Source organism: Sitophilus oryzae, unplaced genomic scaffold (assembly GCF_002938485.1).
Source record: "Sitophilus oryzae breed Bouriz unplaced genomic scaffold, Soryzae_2.0 scaffold_1525_pilon_pilon, whole genome shotgun sequence".
Lineage (NCBI taxonomy): Eukaryota > Metazoa > Arthropoda > Insecta > Coleoptera > Curculionidae > Sitophilus > Sitophilus oryzae.
This window is the reverse complement of record NW_022146198.1, coordinates 924798-944569: the sequence shown is the minus strand read 5'-3', so window position 1 is coordinate 944569 and position 19772 is coordinate 924798. Positions and strand designations below refer to the sequence as shown.

General features: G+C 31.8%; 1 protein-coding gene across 6 annotated transcripts in view; it reads right to left on the bottom strand.

The window, feature by feature from the left end:
* LOC115878788 (cytochrome b561-like) overlaps window positions 1-19772 on the bottom strand; it is a 240917-nt gene that overhangs the window by 32768 nt on the left and 188377 nt on the right. For 4 of the 6 annotated variants that reach the window (XM_030895391.1, XM_030895390.1, XM_030895395.1 and 1 more), the window contains one exon: window positions 6425-6648. In XM_030895391.1, the coding sequence (XP_030751251.1) occupies window positions 6425-6648 (224 nt within the window). Of the gene's footprint in view, window positions 1-6424; window positions 6649-7486; window positions 7511-11450; window positions 11647-19772 lie in introns of those variants that run through there. The other 2 variants (XM_030895392.1, XM_030895393.1) reach the window with 2 other exon arrangements.

The following is a 19772-nucleotide window of genomic DNA, read 5'->3' as shown; positions in this document are numbered from 1 at the left end:
TGTACGTGTCGTACAATTTTATTGTACGAAACGTACAATCCACCATTATCATTGTACTTTGCATCTTTGCAAGCACTGGACCCGGGACCGGGGACCGAACACACAACATACTACGGGAACTGTTGCTTGGTTAAATTAGCTTTAAACCAAAATACGTACACTACATACGCAGTAATACGCACGTACGTAGTGAATTGATGTACTGTGTATATTATAGGGTGTGCTATCTTATTAGTACTGTGGTTTAACTTGAAAATTAGTAGCGATTTATTTTTGTAGTTTATAGGTACTTTCTACGTATGCCTAATATGCCTAGTTTCTAATATCCTAATTCAAATAGGTAATTTTTTTAGGATTTTCAATTTAAATTCAAAATATACGTAGGTATTCTAGAACTTGATTTATGGAAAATATATTATTTAAAAATATAATAATTATAGTTAAACAATTCTGAAGGTATTACTATTTTGTAGATTTTATTACTAGGTACATTAGTAAAGTATAAAGTATAGTAGCATAGTAAATATGTACGTATCGTACAACATAACAAGTATAGCTAGAGACGTGAGAAATATAAAATAACACGCGACCGGTGCTATCCCCAAGTCTCTTCCTATATTTGTACAACTGTACTCGTACGCTTCTGTACGGGTGACCTGTGCGGGTGACTCATACTCATTCTACTCCGTTGCCGTCCGCCCTTGATCTCGTGAATCTCGTCGTACAATTGTACGACACGCACTGTACGATACAATTAAGTGTACTGTACGAAGTGTGCTAGTACAACCAATTGTACTGGTTTTGCCCATCACTACTACCTTAGGTATTAAAATAAATTTAAACGTTTTTATAACATTGTGCTGACGTTGGGCTTGTACTACAGCAAAGTAGAAGCTTCTGCGACATCGAATAAACGTTGTCTTCTAACCTTTTTTGCTTAAGTGATCTTTAGAACGTAGCTACAACGTTGGACAATATAGAGTTTTCCGACGTCAGTTTCAGGACCTATTCCAACGTTATGCAAACGTCGTCTGTTTTACTAATTCCAACGTTGTTTAGATTTCCTTATTCTTACGTTGGTAGGACGTCGGGTCACTACCTTTTTGCCTTTTTTGCCTTTTTGCAACTGTGTTGAACCATAACCTTAAATCTTAAATTTTCACTTCATTGTTGTGTTCAGTCAGACAGTTCAGTGCTGTTTTTGTTTTTATAAAAAAAAAATTAATTAAAATGGGACATAAGAAAGGTACATATAAAACTAAATTTAAATATACATCGACATATATTACCGATAGTTTATCCACTCCCTCGTTTATTTAGATTATAGAGGGCGGCACAAGCTAGACTCTAGGATGACTAAATTAGGCAATCTTGCGACTAGTATACTACCTGTTAAGGCCGAACTGCGACTTTATTAGACCAGTATGCGACTACTGAACTACTCCATCTTAATCTCCAAAACAACAAAGTGCAAGCCGCCATGTTGTTAAATAAGAAAATGTTTCGTTTCTAAAATAGCAATTCCTGCTTTTGAATACATTAACTTGAAATATTTGACCCTAAAAACACGCGGAAACAATTTTTCGACTGCGAATGAATTATTCTCATTTTACTAAAAAAAAAATTCAAGAAAATTTTTAAAACTTCTTTAATTTTAAGGCCCATTAGTATTTTTCAAAGTAGAAACAATACATTTATCAATAAAGTTGTTTGCGTTTAACTTTTTTGCCTTGGGTAACGAGTTACAGAGTCGGTTAAAGTGTTTCAATAATTATGATCTTCAAACATCCTCCACACTTAAATATTTTTGTTTTGTTTTCCTTCACTGCCATCTGACATATGTCTCTAACTAAACCATAAAATAATATTTTTACTATAATTATCCCAATTTAGGATAAAACGCGACTTAGACGCCATATTAGTTTTGTATTTCTGTGAATTAGGATTTTAAACAACGTTGCAGATTGTACTAAATTAGGCTTCTAGCCAACGTCGGTATCCAACGTCGTTTCGACCCAAAAATTATTCTCCAAACTAGTGCAGACTAGGGTTGGCACGAGGTTGTGCCGACGTTGCGCCCCGACGTTTGGTCGCGTGACACAACGTTGTCCCGACGTCCAAATGCTGCTTGGGGGGGGATTCCGTTTACGGCTTGGTCATTAAAAATAAGTGAAACAAACAGGTTACTTGTTAGATTTCTTTCTGGCGTATGTGCATAAGTGAAGAAAAGCGTTTAACTAGTGGACAATTTCGTCAAATAAACTGCCGGACATATGTAATTATCGGGACAAGCAAAATTTTAGGGTAAATTTAAAGTTGTATAGGTATCTCTTGAACTAAAAAAGATTTTAGGATGCGGTTTGGACCAGGTTTTAGATGCATCTATTGTGATTAAGATGCTATATGGGTTTCGAAAATATATATAGCGAATTCTCGTATACAGGGTGTTTCAAGAATTTTTTTTACCGCAAATTTATAATTTTTAAAAAATCGAAATTTTTACCAAGTATGGCAAATCTGTATTGAAATTAGAAAAAACAATTTGATAAGTTTTTTAGTCATACGTATGGTCCTAAATGGTACAAAAAGCTTTGTACATTTTGCATAATATGCCAAAAAATTATTGATATAGAGTGTATCTAAAAGCAGATAACTAACACATGTTAAAAAAAACATCAGAATAATATTTTTATTTATAAAATAAGTAGATAAATTATAATAAAATTTAAGTTTATTTAATATTAAATATATTTTTTAAACACCCTGTATACATCGGTCCAAATTTCTGTATAGCTAGTTTAAGATACACCCTATATCAATATATCGTGGGCCTATGCAAAATGTACAATACCTTTTGTACAATTTAGGACCAAATGTATGACTATTGTTTACAGTCCCGCAATTTTGCGGATCCGCGGGATTGACTGCTTTAATCCCGCGGGTTTGCGGGATTGAGATTTTGGTGCGGGATTGCATTCCCTATTTGTGACAAGTTTGTTTTGTACTATATTTAAAATTTTCTTTTTTTACATTTTGTGTTTGACATGTCCAATTTTTGTTCGTATTCTTATTATTAGTATATTTACAGCTGTGATAATAACATGTTATTTTATGTGTACTAGAGCCATACACTAAATAAATAAATATATGTATACTAAATTCTATAATGCATATTAAGATTTAAAATTAATTTTGCAACAGAAGCTCGTCTTATCCGCATTAAAAAATATAAGTTATTAAAACGAATTAAGAATCCAAGTATTTCCAGTTGTCTTCTTTCTGTTCTTTCTATTTATATTCCATAATTTCTAGAATCGGATTGTTTACAAACAGGGTTCTAAACAATTTTATTTAAAATCCTCCCTTTTTTAGATAATAGAAAATATTTATACACCATTGCATTTGAATTTAAAATGTGCTTGTGAAATAATAAGATTGTTAATTTTTGGCTCTACCATATAATTGTCAAGACTTCATACCTATTTGTTCTGTCTTAGTGTATTCTAATGATGACATTAAAACATTGAAACTTAATAAAATCTATAAATATATGCGGTTTTCTCAAGATAATCCCGTTAGATGTACAGGTGAATACTTATTTACTTATTTTATAAACAATCCATTAAATCATTCTTTACATCTGTCTATGAACTAAGAACATGTTCTGTAATGTCAAGGTTTTCCTGATCTTTTTCATCTATAGAACAGCATTACAAATGATAATTTCAGTCTTCTGTTAATGAGATTCTGTAATAGATTTTAGTCTAAATTTCACAAATTTGTTTATATTGTATACTAAATAAACATCTTCGTTGTGTTTTGTTAATTATTTACATAGATTATCACATATAATTAGATTGAAAACGCTAAAATATGTATTCACTAATTGGTTTAAATATACTACAGAAGTGTTATTTGCATTATGATGAGATTTTTAATAGTAATAATAATCATGTGTAAATTGGCTACATTTTAGCCAATTTATTTATTAGTATATTTTTTAAAAAAATGTCACTTAGATCGACAAAACATCTATTACACTTTTATGTTTGTATTAAACACCATAAGAATTATTTGAAAAATGTCTTCCATAATTCATGACACAATTATAAAAATAATGAACTGAAACATATTAACTATAAGAAGAAAAATTATAGATTCAGTTTTAAATTTATTAAAAATACATACATTCATTGGGTTAGAATTAGTTGATATTTTTAGTAAAATCCAAGATTTAGCAACATTCCTAAAATCCTTAAAATAAAATATAAAATAATAGTGAATTGCCGGTAACAAAGAGTGATTTTTTAGCTCAATGAAATAGAAATAAACAGATGGCACAGGCTGATGCCGGCAATATAAAGCTATCTTTTACTTACTTAAAAAAAACGACACACGCATATGAATGCATATAAACTACATAACGTACCGTTTCTGTACGTTCACTTCCCTTAATGACCATTGCGAAATAATGAAAATTGCGAAATCTGGCTATCTAATGAAAATGTAAGCAAATGTGCAAAGTATATTATATAGCTTTTTCTTTCTTACTTCCAATAACAGAGTGAGATTATTATAGTACCCAGGGCGTGCAGTGCGTGCACGCACGTAGGCGCAACATTTTGGGGGCGCAAAATCAAAAGGTCAATCAGTACTTTGTAACAAAAAACCGATACGCTTTCTTGCCAATAAACAAATACTTAAACCATCATAGGATAAAGTTTGCTTAGCGTCTTTTTTGCGTTGGCCGCACCGAATAAACAAGTCTAGAGCAATCTGTCGGCAACACATTGATCTCATCTATTTATTTTTCATTTTATTCATTTTATGGAAATCACTGTTCATTCAAATGTTGTATCCTATCTTATAGGGCTTTTTTCTCTCTACAATTTCCTGTCTCACAATGTACCGTTTGTGTCCGGGAAGGGTTCATAGTTTTATAGTTGTCGATTTTCGAAAGAAATCAGTACATGTATATTATTTCGTATATTTCTCATTTTATTGATTTTATAGAAAGCACTGTTCATTAAAATGTTGTATCCTATGTTATAGGGCTCGTTTCTCTCTACAATTTCCTGTCTCACAATGTACTGTTTGTGTCGATTGATAGTTTCATAGTTGTCGATTTTCGAAAGAAATCAGTACATGTATATTATTTCGTATATTTTTCATTTTATTGATACTATGGAAAGCACTGTTTATTAAAATGTTGTATCCTATGTTATAGGGCTTGTTTCTCTCTACAATTTCCTGTCTCACAATGTACTGTTTGTGTCGGAAAAGGGACCATAGTTACATAGTTGTCGATTTTCGAAAGAAATCAGTACATGTATATTATTTCGTATATTTCTCATTTTATTGATTTTATAGAAAGCACTGTTCATTAAAATGTTGTATCCTATGTTATAGGGCTCGTTTCTCTCTACAATTTCCTGTCTCACAATGTACTGTTTGTGTCGATTGATAGTTTCATAGTTGTCGATTTTCGAAAGAAATCAGTACATGTATATTATTTCGTATTTTTTTCATTTTATTGATTTTATGGAAAGCACTGTTCATTAAAATGTTGTATCCTATGTTATAGGGCTTGTTTCTCTCTACAATTTCCTGTCTCACAATGTACTGTTTGTGTCGGGGAAGGGACCATAGTTACATAGTTGTCGATTTTCGAAAGAAATCAGTACATGTGTATTATTTCCGAATTTTAGTTTATTGTTTTTATGTATTTCATATAAAATGGGTCAGTTTTTTTCTTTAGGGTACTATTTTTGTTACTAAATATTTGTGGTTTTGTTTGTTTTATTTATTTAATAAATGTTTTTATACGTTAATTAGAATAGTTTTTTTACATTTCCAATTACATATTGCTCGTTTGTCGCAGAATATAAATTCTTTAAATTTTTGAGATTAAGATTAAAATATATAATTGATAATATAAAAAGGGCGCACCAAAGAATGCTGCACGTAGGCGCCATATACCCCAGGAACGGGCCTGATAGTACCCTTTTAAGCATACGACCGCGAAGATAATTTAAATGATATTAATATGAATCTATAAACCAGAGATCCAGTGTAGACCCAACTGCATCCATTTATGTCCAAAAAGTCATTTAATGAGACTCTGTCTTTAAAGGACACTACACGCAATGATACCTGAGGGATTTGAACTGTCCTGTACAGATAAAGATCTCATCGAAGAGAGGAGACCTGTGATCTTTAAACATGCTGAATACCTTTAACTACACAGACCACGGATTTGGCAGGAACTGTATACTAGACTATAGACTGACGAAATTATCTTTTATAAAATCAAGACGTGTAATGTGAAAAGAACGCTATCGTTTTGGTCTTAACATTTGGCATGCAGATCAAATCGTTGCGTGTATAGGGCCTTTTTTATTTTCTATAATTACGTAATACTTACAGAATCCACTGAATGTGATAAACCCGGCAACCATCAGTACCGGATGAAGATTGAACTGCTTGGCTGGATTTTCTCTCCAAGCGAATCCACCTCGGTATTGAAACACCCAGAACAAGGTCAATCCCAAGGAACCCAGTAATAGTACGCTGGCCAAAACGACGACCACCGTGTATTCAAGCCAGCTGCCACAGCTCCATTCGTTTTCATCTTCGTAGTGTCGATGTCTAGAACAATAAGAAAAATGCTATTAGTAACAATATTTCAATTATTATTATTAATCAACTATACTAATATATAAAATCCTTAAGTGACTGACTCACTGATTAATCACGATCCTGCTCAAAACGTAAGAAGCTCAATTTTGGCATACAGGTTGATTCTAGGGTGTAGAGGTTCGATAAGAAGGGATTTTTCGAAATTCCAGTTCCAAGGGGGTGAAACCACCCCTCAAATATTACAATATTTTTTATTTAAAAAATGGTCAAGTTGCCAATAAAACGCTTAAACAAGTATATGTTATTTTGTTTTTTACATATTTTAAGATTTTTTAAAAACGTCCACAGGGTGTTTCAGAAAATCTGGTCAATGATTAATCACGGTGCTGCTTAAAGCGCTTGACGTAAAAAGCTGATTTTTGGAAAACGGATTGACTTTAGGGAGTAAAAAGTCGATAAGAACGGATTTTCCAAAACTCGAATTCTAAGGGGGTGAAACCACACCTCAAATATTAAAATATTTATTATTTAAAAACCGGTGAGTTTTTCCGAAAAACTCTTAAACACGTATATTTTATTTTGTTGTTTTACATACTTTAAGATATTTTAAAAATTTATACAGGATGTTTCATAAAATATGACCATTGAGTAATAACCATAAACCAATATTCTATCAGGCTGATAACTAGCCAATAAATAAATATTAATAATTATTAACACAGTAAGTTTTGTTGATGTAATCATATAACAATACTTATAAATAAACCTGAGCAATCTAACAATAATAAATATATTTGTACAAATATAAATATAATGTTTAAATAATAAAATTTGATATTTAACTTACTTTTCAGCCTCTTGTGTAATCAAACTGAAATATTAAAATATATACATGATAAATCACTTAATTTAAATCACTCGTATAAAAGAAAAATTGAAACTAACTGCTTCAGAGAGTTATGACACTAAGAATTATTAGCGCTAATTAACACAGTAAAAGCACTTGAAAACTCTTAAGTTTCATAATAGGCGTTATGTGACAGAAAATTAAGCATTAAAGCTGTATTTAACTTCCGGATAATAGGGATATGAAATTGATTAAGATAATTGATATTTTAGAGTGTGCTTCTGATGGCTCGTTAAGAATATGAAGGGAGTGAAAGTAAAATTGCTATCAATATCAGTTTTTTATTGAAAAATGATTTTGTATGTTAATTTTCGCATGAAGATAGGTAGGCTTATAATGCGAAGAAAACTAAGTTTATGGAGTGATCAGATATTTTGAGAAGGGAAGATACAAATAAATTCTGAGAGAGGGAATCGATACAAGTTTGAGGAAGTATTCGTAAGGAAACGAAATGAAACCCAGGAAATTGTGTCAAGAATATGTTTAGTTTAAAGGTCAGAATGTATCAAACAATGATACGACCAATAGTACTATAATAAGGGCTGGCAAAGGTTAGTCTTGGGTCGAGATTTCCGTATGTAAGAAGAGTACAATGCGTGTATAATGTACTGAACAAAGAGGGAACAGTAAACACGTTGCCAAACGTATGAAATAAACCGAGAAACTGTGCACATTGCTAAGAGTCGTGGAAGGGGATATAGCAGATTTGTCGCAGTCGACCGGTTGACCCAATCAGTACCTCTGTTAGTACTTAAAGTTCAAGGAAAAGGTATACATCATGGGTTCAGCTTCACGATTTAATTACGTCTCGTGATACTTTATTTGTTTATTTATTAACGAGTTGTTGTAATTTTCCCTATAGCTTGAAAATGTTTAAGTGCAAGTTAGAAACACTTGCATTTTTGGTAAAAATAAGTGGAATTGAGTTGGTGTTCGACAGTGGTCGCGCTATTAGAACTCTGAATTCAAAAATCGATATCTCGAAATCTATTAGAAATAATTGATTGTAGTTTTTCAAAAACTTTCTTCGCAGACAGTATGCAAAAATCTTTATAAATAAACAAGTTACATGATTGCTAAAAACTGCTATGCACTAAAAGTAAACGGATGGGTTGTTTAATTTTTAGAATGGAAAAATTCGAATTTTTCTTATGTAAACATACTGTAAATGATCCGACCTTCAAAATAAAAAAAAACTTCAAGATCTAAAGTGGTTCTTAAGTTATGGTGTGTTATGTGTAAAAAAGTTCAGTTTTTAAATTATCGCGATTACTGACGTTTTCTCGTTATAAAAAAATGGACACCCTCCTAAGGATATCCTTATAATTCCATTTCAGATGCTCAGAAATATATCTAATAATTTTATTTAGTTACCTTTTCGAAAAAAGTCTCAAAAATAAGCGGTTTGCGATCGTGATTTTACTTTACTTAATAGGGAAAGGCGTACCGGCAACAACGCAACAGCACACTGTCGCATTTCTGTCACTCCGACTTAATGAGATCCCTATGCGATTTACTTCCACACATGTAAATACCGACCCAAAAGTAACAGTTGCCGGCACGGTATGCATGTGAATCGTGGACACTCAATGCAACGGAAAATTCGAAGCTATAAATTATTTGGAAAAGGAAACTATTGAGGAAGATTTTTGGAGAAAAGAAGATAGTCAACATATGGTGGACCAGAAATAAAACAACTGTATCGTTTACCGTTATAGAGCAAGTAGAGTAGCAAGAGCACAACGACTGAGATGGCTAGGTCATATTGAAAGAACGGCTGAAACAAGAGTAGCTAAAATGATAAGAGGTGAAATATGTGGAAAAAGAAGAAGTGGTAGAAGATGAAAAAGGAATGTTGAAGAGGACTTGAGAAGGATAAAAGTTAATTAATCAAGCCAGAGCTTTTTAAACTTTTGAGCTATTTTATATTTTCACCTAATGCATTTTGTAGTTTTATCATTAAGTTAAAAAATAAAAAAATAAACATTTTCAAGAGCAAACGACATTTGGTTATTGTTAACTCGAAGACACCCTGTATTTTTACTCACACCTTGCGTCACTAATTAATTCAAGTTGTAAATTAAAACAATTATCAATTGATGTGCTATTAACCTTTATAACGTCCGGTATAGGTCATTATATTAGATTTAAATTTTTCTGAAAATTCAATGACAAGATATTAATAGCAATTCCAGCAGCTGCCAATCCTTGAATAAAATATAGCGTTTTGAAATATAAAATAGTCATCAATGAAACAGAGCATTTATTTTTTAAACAACACTGTCCTTTCATAAACAAATCCGTAATTATGGTAAACAAATTATCAGTGAAGATACTACGCAATTTTCATTCAAAGGTTTAAATAATTTATTAATCTATTTTTTTATTAATTATATGGTGAGATTATGTTTTAACAATGATTGAAATATATATTTCATACCAATTAAACTTTTAGTGAGGTAATCGGTGGGCGCGATTTTTAAATTCATTTTTGCCAACCATGGAAATATTCGGCGCCGAGCTGGCTAACTGGAATTTAAATTTCCCGCTAGGAATTTAGGTGGTAGTTCTGTTGTAAAAAGTGTCAAGTTGCCACATTTATTTTTATTTATTTCCTGGCATTGTCATTCGTTTTGACATTTTAGTTTTGTATTACGAGTTTTTGGTTTAAATATATAGAGTTGCGATATTTTTTTTTTACTAGCAGACCTTGCAGTCGAACATTGTTCTTTTTAGAATCTCTTTTAGCGCGAAGTGTACAACATAGCTTAATAGCCGTAAAAAATTCTTACCAACTTCTTTAGAATATTTTGAATACATACATTTGTGTCCCTTAAGGGCTGTTAAGAAGGTGAGTTTTGTTGATGTAAATAACAACTGTTTATATAATTTATAATTACTTTATTTTTGTTTCTTACAATATTTTGATTAAAAGAAAATATGTAAAAGTGGGCAACACTGTGCCGGTCAAGCTTAATCACGTGACTAAAAGTCTATTTGATATAAATTTAAATTCGTTTTCGATAATTATCTTAGACTAATCAAAAAGCGATGAGAAATAAACGGATTTAATCTCTGAAAGTTTTTTAAGTTAATTATTGAATAAGTGTATTAAAAAATATAGGTTAGGTTACTTGGTCGTAATAAATTTTGATAATAAAAGGCACATTAAGGTATCATAAAGTAGATTTAGACAAAAAATAATTGTTGGAAGGTATCAAATTTTTAAATAAAATACATTTGGAGATAGTAGTAAGATTAGTAAGAAGTTCTATACATATTTTTTTCTCAAAATTGCGGTTCTGTATTGATCTATAGTATTGATTTAATGTTACTTCGTCGTTTACGTTCATTTCTAGTCTTATTGTGAATGCCGGATATTCCCTTTCTATTTTGAACACTGTAGTTACACAAAAAATAAGAATATATCAATATCACAAATAACAAAGTTAAAACTTGTGTAAATTTTCAAGAACAAAAGAAAAGCCACAAAATACGTCATTGAATTGGTATAATTTACTGAAATTTTTGATGAATTACTTTTTTTAAATCAGTACCAATCACCACTCCTAAAATTCCCTAACACAATATTGCCAACTATTTCAATAATTCCATATAGAATATTATCAGGAAAGTATATAAATAACTACATTATTATCATGAATGATTTATAAATAACAAAGAATTTTAAAGTGATTATCATAAATTAAATACAAAAACAAAAAATGTTTGAAGGAAGTTAAACCATATCTTGTATCTAAGTTAATACTACTATCAAGGTAATGAGCGATTATTAATAAATTAAATGCCAGCAAGCTAGTAATGAACAAAACGAAACAGAAAAAAAACTACTCTGAGGTTAGTTAGTACACTCGACTCTCTCTTTCTACAGTGATCTACCTACACGTGGTTAGGACAAGGACAGCGTTTGTAGACCGTGATAGTGTTCGTTCCCTTCATGCAGAACAGCGCTAAGCACATATTTACACCTCGAGAAAACTATGAGAAAATTCTTCTATTAATTTTCTTTTGTTCGAACTGTGAATTTTAAACACCCATCGATATGCGACGCTCTTTAATATCACGAGAATATTAATAGACTGACTTGGTCGATGTGCAAAATAAAATGGAATTAGCATTTTGTGTGATGTGAGGTCACACATACGGTTCGAAAACGTAGGTTACATAGGCGCGTATACTCTGTAATAGTTTATTTTTATTTTAATGGTGCGTCCTTCGTCTTGCCTTGTGTTTAAGGTACATTATTATTTAATTCTTCTTAATATTTACCTTTGTATTTAGCGAATTTATGAACCTATGCAATGTTCTACCTTAAAATTTCGATGTATTTTAAAGATTAATATATTTTGTTCTAGTGGGCCGATTTTGGTAATTTTTTAAGCAATCTGTAGCTAAATTATTTAACTTTTTAGTGCCTCTTTCTAAATTAAAAATGAAAGTTTCTGTCTGTCAATTATACGAGGGAAAACAAAATGTTTATATTTTGCTGAAAGTTTGAAACACCCTGTGGAATATGTTAACAAAGCAGGGCAACCAAAAATAATTTTACCATCTAGGTACATCTTTTCACAACAGTTAGTTTTTTGGTTCATCTCAAAAGCGTTATTTTTGTCGGAGATATTCGCTTTTGAAGAAGACACTAACATTTTTTTGTGATTTTAGCTTATCGCTAAGAAACCGCGGTTTGCCAGCTTTTCAAATTTATAATGAATTGTACCTAAGAAATGTACAGGGTGCGTCAAATTCGACGCTTTTAAATGGAAACACCCTTTTTCTATAGGAGATAGATGAAAACTAATATGAGTGTCTGGAGCTCAATTTTCGTCAAAAACATGATGGTGAAAACCGTACATCAATATCTGTTACCGTTTCGGAGTTAGGGAGTGTTTTTCAAAAATGTGCATTTTTAACAAATCGCTGTAACTTTTTTGCTATGGAAAATTTTGTATTTTTATGAAAACATTTCCAAAGCACCTTTAAGTATAATTTTTTTAACATTAATAATTTAAGAGTTATCAACAGAAAAATTGATTTTTTTTGGGACACCCTCTATATCTTTAATTAACTGAAAAGAATTTAAAATTACCTTTCCAAAAATATAGCACACTTGATATTTTGTTATAATCCCCTTCGAAATACAGAATTTTTAAAAGTTCGCCACTTTTAACTAGTAGGCTTTGCCCTTTTATTGATGATATGCCCTTAATGGAACTCGAAAACATATTTTTCCAGCAAGACGACGCACCGCCTCTGAGCGCTGAAGTTATCAGCAAATTTTTCCAGCCAATTTCAAAAATAATTGGATAGCTAACCAAGATCTCAGCCGTTGGCCGTCGAGGCCACCTGACTTAGGTGACATTGAAAATAGAACACCCACTAAATATTATTTAATTTTAATGAATGTTTGTAAGCATGTTTATTATTGTATGGATAAGAAATGATTATAATTTGAACGCCGTCAACACACTAATTTTTGTGCTATACATGTTTTTGTTAAGATTCCAGTCATCCAATATAGACCCGGCTTTCGCACAGTTTGTTACTTATTCTGCTACAGAGTAGTTTCAGGTGTTTTTCTGAGTTTATTATAATGCCTAGGATACGTAGACGTGCCAATTTTAGACAACTCAGTGATTTTGATAGGGGTCAGATTGTAGGTTTGCGGGAGGCAGGATTATCATTTCGAGAGATTGCTGATAGGGTCCATAGAAGCGTTTGGACTGTTGCCAATTGTTGTAGAGCTTACTTTCAACAACACCGTAAACATCGTGCCAGAGGTACCAGGCGTTTAAGATTAACCACTGAGGGTCAAGATCGCCGTTTAAGGCAATTATCTGTCAGAGACCGTTCGGCCACTTCCCGAGCAATTGCTAATCAATGGTTTATGGAACACGGAAAACTCATCACGATGCGAACTGTTTAGCGACGAATACGGTCTTTTGCGCTGTTTTCTTTTCGGCCTCATTGGGTTTTACCATTGACCCCTGAACATCGACGACAACATCTAGAGTGGTGCAGAGCCAGACAAGAATGGGGCGCAGAATGGAATGCTATCGTTTTTAGTGACGAGTCGCGATTCTGTTTGGGAATGCACGACGGTCGGGCGCGAGTGAGAAGATACCGTGGAGAAAGGCGGAATCCACAGTTTTACATGGAGAGGCACGTAAACCAAGTTGTAGCAGTTATGGTTTGGGGAGCAATCGCATATGGTAGCAGGTCACCTCTAGTACTTGTTCGAGGTAATATGACGGCTCAACGCTATATTGAGGAAATTGTTGAAGCTCATCTCTTACCATATTAACGAACGCTCCACGATCCTATATTTCAACAAGATAATGCCCGTCCCAATGTTGCTAGATTAACTGTGAACCGCTTACATAATGCCCAAGTTAATCTCCTACCCTGTCCACCAAGATCTCCAGATCTTTCACCAATTGAACATGTATGGAATATCATGGTTAGGAGACTGACAAACGTACCGCATCCTCCTCAGACACTAGAAGCTCTTCGGCATGAGATACAATTAGAATGGGATGAAATACCGCAAGAAGACATAAATCATCTGATTAGTTCCATGCCCAGACGGCTCAACGAATGTATAGAACATCGAGGTGGTCCAACACATTATTAACAGGGACAAGATAACGAGCCAATATTTTCACTCCAAATTTTGATCATTTTGTCAACCTACATTCATGTACAAAAGATGATTAAAATTAAACAACTTTTAGTGGGTGTTCTATTTTCAATGTCACTTAGTATATATAGCAAGAAATCAGAAATTCGATATGCATTTCTGATCGCACCATTTTTTACTATAATGGCTCGCACTGTATTATTTCAATTTTCATGTAATATTTCCTTCTGCACTCAACCATTTGTTTAATTTAATGAGCGATTATTAATAAATTAAATCCGATAAAATAATAGATAGAAATTAAGTAAGATCGTCCACAAATTTAGGTGCGTTCTCAAACGACATTAAAGTAGTTGTTTATTGCAGGTTGCTTTCTCTTTCATTTCAGTTTTGAAGTTAATGCTTTAGTTAATACGGCGTTTAATTGGTTATAAAAGGAGATTTCATACAATGAATTGCCAGGCCGCATCTGTTGAAACTAGCAATTATTGTAAAATAATATCGCTTTCTACGGAAAGAGGTTTAAGCAAATTTCTAAATGAGATGAAATTAGGTCCATCTTTGGAGATAACTGTTTTATTAATGTTGCATTGTTTTATTGCAAATTTTATATTAGCAAAATAAAAACACTAAATTTAGCTGCTGATGATGTTAACAGCGTCTAGTGAATAAGAAAATTGTTTTGGTGAAATTTTATATTTCTATTGCAAGATTTTAACATTTCATCCCTAATTTCAGACCTTTAGGTCGAATTTCCATATAAATCGCTTCTTAGTGCTCTATTATACAGGGTGTCCCAGACTGGGCGTGCATTAGAAGTTTCTAGAGAACTACAATATCTAAATCGGAGATTTTTCGCACATCATTGCTTTACAACGAGATCTATCGATTAAAAATATTTTCAATATGGCGGCACTTCCGGAAATAGCGGAAGTTGACAGCAACTTTCTTGTTTTAAATGGGTGCCCCTATTTTTTATTACATGCTTAAATTATCTGTAAAATTCTATGAATATTGATGTTAAACACTCTATACCTAACATTAACCGTTTTTGAGAAAAAAAATATTTAACATTTTTATACAAAACAAAAATGCCTGTCAAAAATATGTGTATACAGGGCCTATTTTTCATCTGGTCGGGCCCTAAGGCCCAAGCAAAAATTCGGGCCCTCTTTTCCAATAAAATTCAAAAATTCTCTTGTTAGTTTGCGTTAAAAAAATGAAATAATTATTTTTATTTTTAATTTTTTCAATAATTTAAAAAAATAAATAAACATTATTATATTCAACAAAATAAATAATGAAAAAAAAAATTAATTCTAATTTTAAAAAATGCATTAATTATATCAATCTAAAGCTTATTTCATTTAATTCTATTTTCCTTATCAGAGGTAACTTTTTTTTCTCTGCTATGTAAATTTACATTTGAAATTATGTATATTTTACAACCTTTAACGGGCCCCCCAGACCACCGGGCCTAAGGCCCGGGCCTTATGGGCCTTATGGTAAAATAGGCCCTGTGTGTATAGCCTAAACGTCAAATCTAATGATTACCACAGCCACTGTGCTATGAAGAGAAGACATGTGGCTATCTATTTCAAAATTTAATTTGTTCGAATGTCATATAATAATGACCGCAGCTGTCATGGAATTCAGCGATTAAAAAATTATCATAAATCGGTTTTTTTCAAATGGAAATCCACTTTTTTTAATGTTAGATATAGAACGTTTAATATCAAAATTCATAAAATTTTACAGAGAATTTAAGTAGGTAATAAAAAATGGGGGCACCCATTTAAAATAAGAAAGTTGCTGCCAACTTCCGGTATTTCCGGAAGTGCCGCCATATTGAAAATAATTTTAATCGATAGATCTCGTTTTGAAACAATGATGTGCCAAAAATCTCCGATCTAGATATCGTAGTTCTGTAGAAACTTCTAATGCACGCTTAGCCTGGGACACCCTGTATACGTCACTCAAGGAACCTAGGTGCCAAATTTGGTGCTTCTAGCCTTTTGGCGGTTTTGACTGTGCGTTGATACCTTAGTATTATTAACATCAAAATTAACATAGATAAATATTTACTATTCTTTGTCAAGAATCTGTATTTATCTGTATAAATATCCAATATCTAATTGCTGACGTATTTTTACTACGTATTTTTACTGGTGTGAGCTATATCTGAAGCTATGATCTGACGTAAAAAATTTTCACATTTAAGTTAAGTATCAATTTTTCTCAATACTGTTTGTCATAATACTGCGAAAGAATAAGAATGCTTTTAAATTAAATAAAAAATTCTCGGGCAGCTATAAATAAATTAGTATATCTATACACAATGTATAAATAAACTTTAAATGTGAATATCTGATTTCTCAATAAAAGCTTTTTTAAGTTAACTAAACTCAAACACATGTTTTAGAACTGTTAGTGTGTCTGTCTTTCTGTTTGTTTTTCAGGTTAATCTCTGAACTGGATGAAGCTTTTTGAACGAGTCTTCCACCGACATCGACAGGTAGAACAAATTTCAAAGAATAATGCACATTGCTTTCCTTTTTTTCTATGTCTGAGCCATCTGTACAGGACAAAATATATTTATACGCAAATAAAATCAGGAATATTTAAGAATAATTACAATTACCACAAAAAAACTAAACAAAAACAATTTGTTTTTTTAAGGATTACAAATGTAGGCTTTACAAAATGTTAAATAAACAAATTAGATACATTAGAACCTCTAAAGATGGTAGTCATCGTAAAAAGTATCCTCGTAAAATCGTAGGGATGTCATGAATATTCTTAAAAACTTCAAAGTTTAAATCTAGTGGTTTTACCTGTTCTGCTTACATCATATTGTAAATCATCAGGCCTAGTACCAAAAGTTGGTGTTGATTCAACACGAGTAATTATAAATTTTCGAGCTATTGATTGGAAGTAATTATTGTTGCTTAGTTTTATAGTCGTTATACAGGGTGAGTCTTAAATAAGTGCAAATATTTTCAGGTTTGGTAGGTTTCGATAAAAGGAACATATTTTCTTTTTGCCATTTTTTAAAATAAGCCTAAAATAACCGAGTTATTTTACTTTGGAAATTAAAAAAAATATATTTTTTTTCCTTAAATTCTGAGAACTACTGGACCTTTTCTGGGTTTTCATTCTTTTAATATCATCAAAAAATTATGCATGGTTTTTAACTAAAAACTTAAAAAAATCAATTTTTTTTAATTCCAAATTTTCAATTTTTTTTCGCGAAAAAAACCTCATAGTGGTGTTTCAGGGGTCGAAATATACTACCCCTAAAATGTTTGCACTTATTTAAGACTCACCCTGTATAGTTAAAACTATTATTTTAAAATATAATTTAAGAAGATAACTGTAAAATGATTATTTAATCAATAAATTAAATGTGATATCTTCTGTTTAATTAAGAGAACCCATGAAATCCGTACCAATATTTACAAATAGATCATTGATCTGAAAAATCAATCTGTATCCGATTTAATAAGTAAAAGTAAATAAAATGAGGAATCAAAAGATTATGTAGATTTTCTCGATGGAAAGGAATCCTTAACAGGCAGTACAGCAGCATTTTCGTATGTCCTACCATTACGGCTTGTACAAATAAAGTGCCAAGGTGAATTGTTTTATTGTGTATTTTAATGATATGAACATTCTGCTAACAAGATAATGGCGTAGTTAAATAAGATTACAGAATCGAATTGAAGACGAAATGGGCTGTTGATGCTGCTTGGCGTAATAAAATTATACAAAGTGGACCAAATTTAACTGAAATATTATACAATACCATTAAATAACGGAGACATGGTGGCCTTTAGAATTAGATAAAAAATAAGCCAATGTCTGTTAGTTTCAAGTTAGCTATACAGGGCGAGTCTTAAATAAGTGAAAATATTTTTAAGGGTGGTACGACCCCAGAAACACGTGAAAAAGATTGAATGTTTAGAATTTTTTGGATTTTTTTAGTATTTAGTTAAAAACATAATTTCTAATATGGTAACATAGATAAAAGATTAAATTTACAAGAAAGAAAACTCAAAATTTAAGGAAAAATATTATTTTTTTAATTTTCAAAGAAAAATAACTCGCTTATTTTGGACTTATTTGAAAAACGGTATAAAAAATATATTTCTTTTATCGAGATCTACCAGCCCCGAATATATTTGCACTTATTTAAGACTCATCTTGTATAGTTGGGGTTCTCCAAATGGTGTTCTATCTTCAATAATAAAAAAAGCAATAAGCCGTTATTACTAAGGCAAAGTTAAATTCTAATCCTGTAATTTTAAGCTGCTGCTTTTAAAACAGACATAAAATTGTTTTATAATATTGTATTTTAGACAAAACTAGCTAACTCAGCTAACTTCGTACCGTCAGTGACAGTGAAGTGAGTTTTTTGTCAATCTTATGGTACGACTAGTGGAGACCTATTATTGATTTGACAGTTGTTGTCATTTGCCCTTAAGAATAGTTTTGTTTACTATTTCGATTGAAGTATTAGTCTAAGAGCTAGCAACGTTTTCGGGAAAGTATTTTAAGACGTCTGGCTCTTTGATATATCTTTTACTATGCTCTCTGGAACAGCATGCGGCCTGTATAGGTGCCGATACCCGTTGCGTTCACTACTGCGCATCGGAAGAAGATCCTATATTTTTTATTAATTTAGTCCTATAAATTCTAGTATTGAACCATATCGACCACGAACCGATGATTCAGAGTTCGAATCCGGGTCAGAGCAAACACTTTTTTATTTTATTTTCGTTTATATTCTGATAGTAAAGTATTAAATAGTTCTGGTGATTCAAAAAAAAAACAAATATTTAATACTTTACTATCAGAATATAAATGAAAATAAAATAAAAAAGTCTTTGCCCTGACCCAGATTCGAACTCTTAATCATCGGTTCGCACTGCGCTATGGAGACATGTTCGATTTTATATTCAATACTAGAATTTAAAGGACTAATAAAAATATAGGATCTTCTTTCAATGCGCAGTAGGGAACGCAACGTCTACCGGCAGCCAGACGGGCCGCATGCTGTTCTAGAGAGCATAGTATAAGATATATCAAAGAGCCAGACGTCTTAAGTTTTTCCGACGTTGCTAGCTCTCGTACTATATTTTCTATATAATATCTTTCTAGATTTAAATATGGTCTTTTCTCACTATTTTCTGTTGAAATTCTATTCGATAACTTCTAGTATGTCACTAATTTGCACTAGACATCAATTATTATTACAAAGAAGCTATAAACGTACGTGACGTGATGTGTCAATTACAGAAAATCGCTGAGTTATAAATTGGTTATAAACATAACTTATTTCAAAATTAATTTTCATTTCATCATTTTTTTCAGTGAATTTTTGCGATATTATAATAGTTATTCTTCTATTCAGATCATTCAAATCGGTCCAGCCGTTTGAGTTATAAACTGTAACTAATCCCCGACTTGGTCTTCATTTATTTATATTATTTCTCCAAATAAAAATCAACGACACAGTTTTAAAGATATTCCTAACTCTTTTGCGGAAATTTTATAAAAGCATCATGC